The following is a 2524-nucleotide window of genomic DNA, read 5'->3' on the forward strand; positions in this document are numbered from 1 at the left end:
CTGTACTTTAGTAATAAAGGAGCTGAATGAGAACAGCAGTGCAGTTTACTACTGTGCTGCTAGTTACCACAGTGCTGAATATCACTGCTGCTCTGTGCAAAAACCTCACATCCTGCTGCAGCTGCATGAACTCTCCACTTTCAGTCATTTCATTAGGGAGTATTTTGTCTAAACAGGATGTTGTTGTGGAGGCGAAATGTGTTTGTTAGTACTGCTTTGGAGTACGTCTGGCTAAAAAATGAATAATATATAACTCAACAGACAGTAATATCAATAGCTAATATGTCTGATAGAACATTCAATAATTTCACTGAACTCCAATCCAGAGCCGCGCAGCTTTCTGGAGGATGTAGACAGAGAAAAGGCATAACACAGCTTTTATCATAAAAGTTTTATTTAAATGGCCATGTAGAATCCAGAGGGTCAAATAATTTAATAATTACTAGTTTGTATGTAGATAACTTCATACAAATGAAGGACTTCAAAACAATATATTTCTCTGCTACTGTATCTATTTTGGGCATTTCCGTCCCCCCATACACAAAATGCCTTTTATTTAAATCCTTTATTTAAAGCAATAAAATATGCTTTAAATAAAACATCTTTTATTTAAAGATGTTTTTAAAAAAAGTTAAGTCTGTTTTTGTATCTGTTGCATATTCAGACAATGTTATACCACAACTGGTTAAAAACACGATTCACTTCTGTGTTAATCCAAGTGAATTGATCAAAAGGTATCTACATTTTACATAGAATTTTGTTAACATTGACAGAAGATTTAATCGCCTACAATGATATTATAAAACTAGACTAATACTTTTAATGACTAAATTATGACTAAAACTAAATATTTTAGTCAAGAGACAAACATTAGAGGGCAGCATATGGCTACAGACTAAAAGTTGAGTTGATTGGTTAAGACAACAAGAGGAAGTGTGATGTCACACATCCTTAAAAAAACACCCGTTTATGTTCGTCATGTAAAGGTTTCATAATTTTAGGAAGAACAGCAGCATGTATGTTAAATAGTCACTTCAACTGGATTGATAATTCAGAAAACTCAACAATATGATCGTCATCTTCTGCTTAATGTTCAACATGATTCAAGTTTTAGGTAAAATCAGTTTTTGGTACATTTAAAACCTCGTTTTACATTTCTACTCTTAATCATTCTGGATAAAGGAGAGTTTTTACACTATATTCAGCCTCCGCTGATGAAATTTCACGTTTCAACAGGCTCTTCCCTCAGCGATCAGGTCCATCAGACTCCAGCTGATCTGTTCCAGGAGCCCGGAGGAACCGCCGTCATCAACTGCACACACAGCATTGACAGCTACGATGTTATCCTCTGGTACAAACACTCAACAAGCAGCCAGATGCAGCTCCTGGGATATAACGATGTTGTAAACGGATACCCAGAGAAGGATGTTAAGGTGAAAATCAGTGGCAGCGCAAGCAAAGACAAGATCTGCACTCTGACGGTGGAGGATCTGAGTGTGAGCAGCAGCGCCGTTTATTTCTGCGCCGCTAAATACCACAGTGCTTCATATTAATGCTCCCCAGCACAAAAACCTCCAGTTTAATCTTTTTGTTGTCATATCTTTTTGCAGCTGTGTTGCTTCCTTTCATGAGGCGGCGGTGTATCGTCAGACTGTCTCAGCGCCAAGCAGAAACTGAAGCTCCTCCTTCTACATGATGATTTGATAAAAGGAACATCTGATAAAACACAAATCATCCGTCCACTCAGATTCACTGACAGCACCTTTCAGCCTATTTAAAAGACGGAGACCGTTCTTATTCTGAGCATTTATTTGATTCTGTTTCCAGGCGACGCTACAATCAGTCCAGGTTCTTCTGGCCTGCAGGTCCGTCAAGACTCCAGCTGAGATCTACGGCTCAGAGGGAGGAACGTCCAACATCTACTGCTCACACGCAGTTACAGAATACAACCGGATCCTCTGGTACAAGCAGTCGGACAGACAGCTGATCTTCCTGGGGTACGTCTACTTCGGCGGGACGTTTCCGGTGGACGGGCTGGACGTAAAGATGGGTGGAAGCGCCGATAAAGATCAGAACTGCACGTTAATGGTGGAAAGACTCGGCCGGAGCAGCAGCGGGGTTTACTTCTGCGCTGCCAATCGCCACAGTGACAAAAACAAAAGGCTGCCAGTGCAAACACCCTCAGATTCTCTGAGCTCATCATCTACTGAATAAGGAGTTATCTTTGCAATTAACGTCTTGCACATTACATGATCAAGTGTGGGTTTCTGAACGATTGGAAAAGAAAGGCAGAGTCTTGGTAATATTTAAATGTGAAGCAGCTGATGTGGCAGACTTGTAGTCCAGTCAGTTTTTTCCAGCAGTATTGGGTGTTTTACAGAAGGTGGTAGCCAACAGATTCCTGAGATACTTTGAAATAAACAATAAAACCCTGAACAGTTTGGTTTTGTCCACATTTTTCTGCAAAGATTTCTAATTTCTTCTTTAGTGAACATAAATCAAATGATCAGCTCCTTCCATGACA

The 2524-nt window shown here is 39.9% G+C and overlaps 1 gene segment (V, D, J or C); it reads left to right on the forward strand.

The window, feature by feature from the left end:
* The first annotated feature begins 656 nt into the window (after positions 1 to 656).
* On the forward strand, positions 657 to 1601 carry LOC107835483 (Ig kappa chain V-V region K2-like). The segment is given in 2 exon segments: positions 657 to 1114; positions 1237 to 1601. Coding segments are annotated over 2 exon segments (363 nt in total).
* Positions 1602 to 2524: the final 923 nt, after the last annotated feature.

Source organism: Poecilia formosa, unplaced genomic scaffold (genome assembly GCF_000485575.1).
Source record: "Poecilia formosa unplaced genomic scaffold, Poecilia_formosa-5.1.2 Scaffold2952, whole genome shotgun sequence".
In the NCBI taxonomy this organism is placed as follows: Eukaryota; Metazoa; Chordata; class Actinopteri; order Cyprinodontiformes; family Poeciliidae; genus Poecilia; species Poecilia formosa.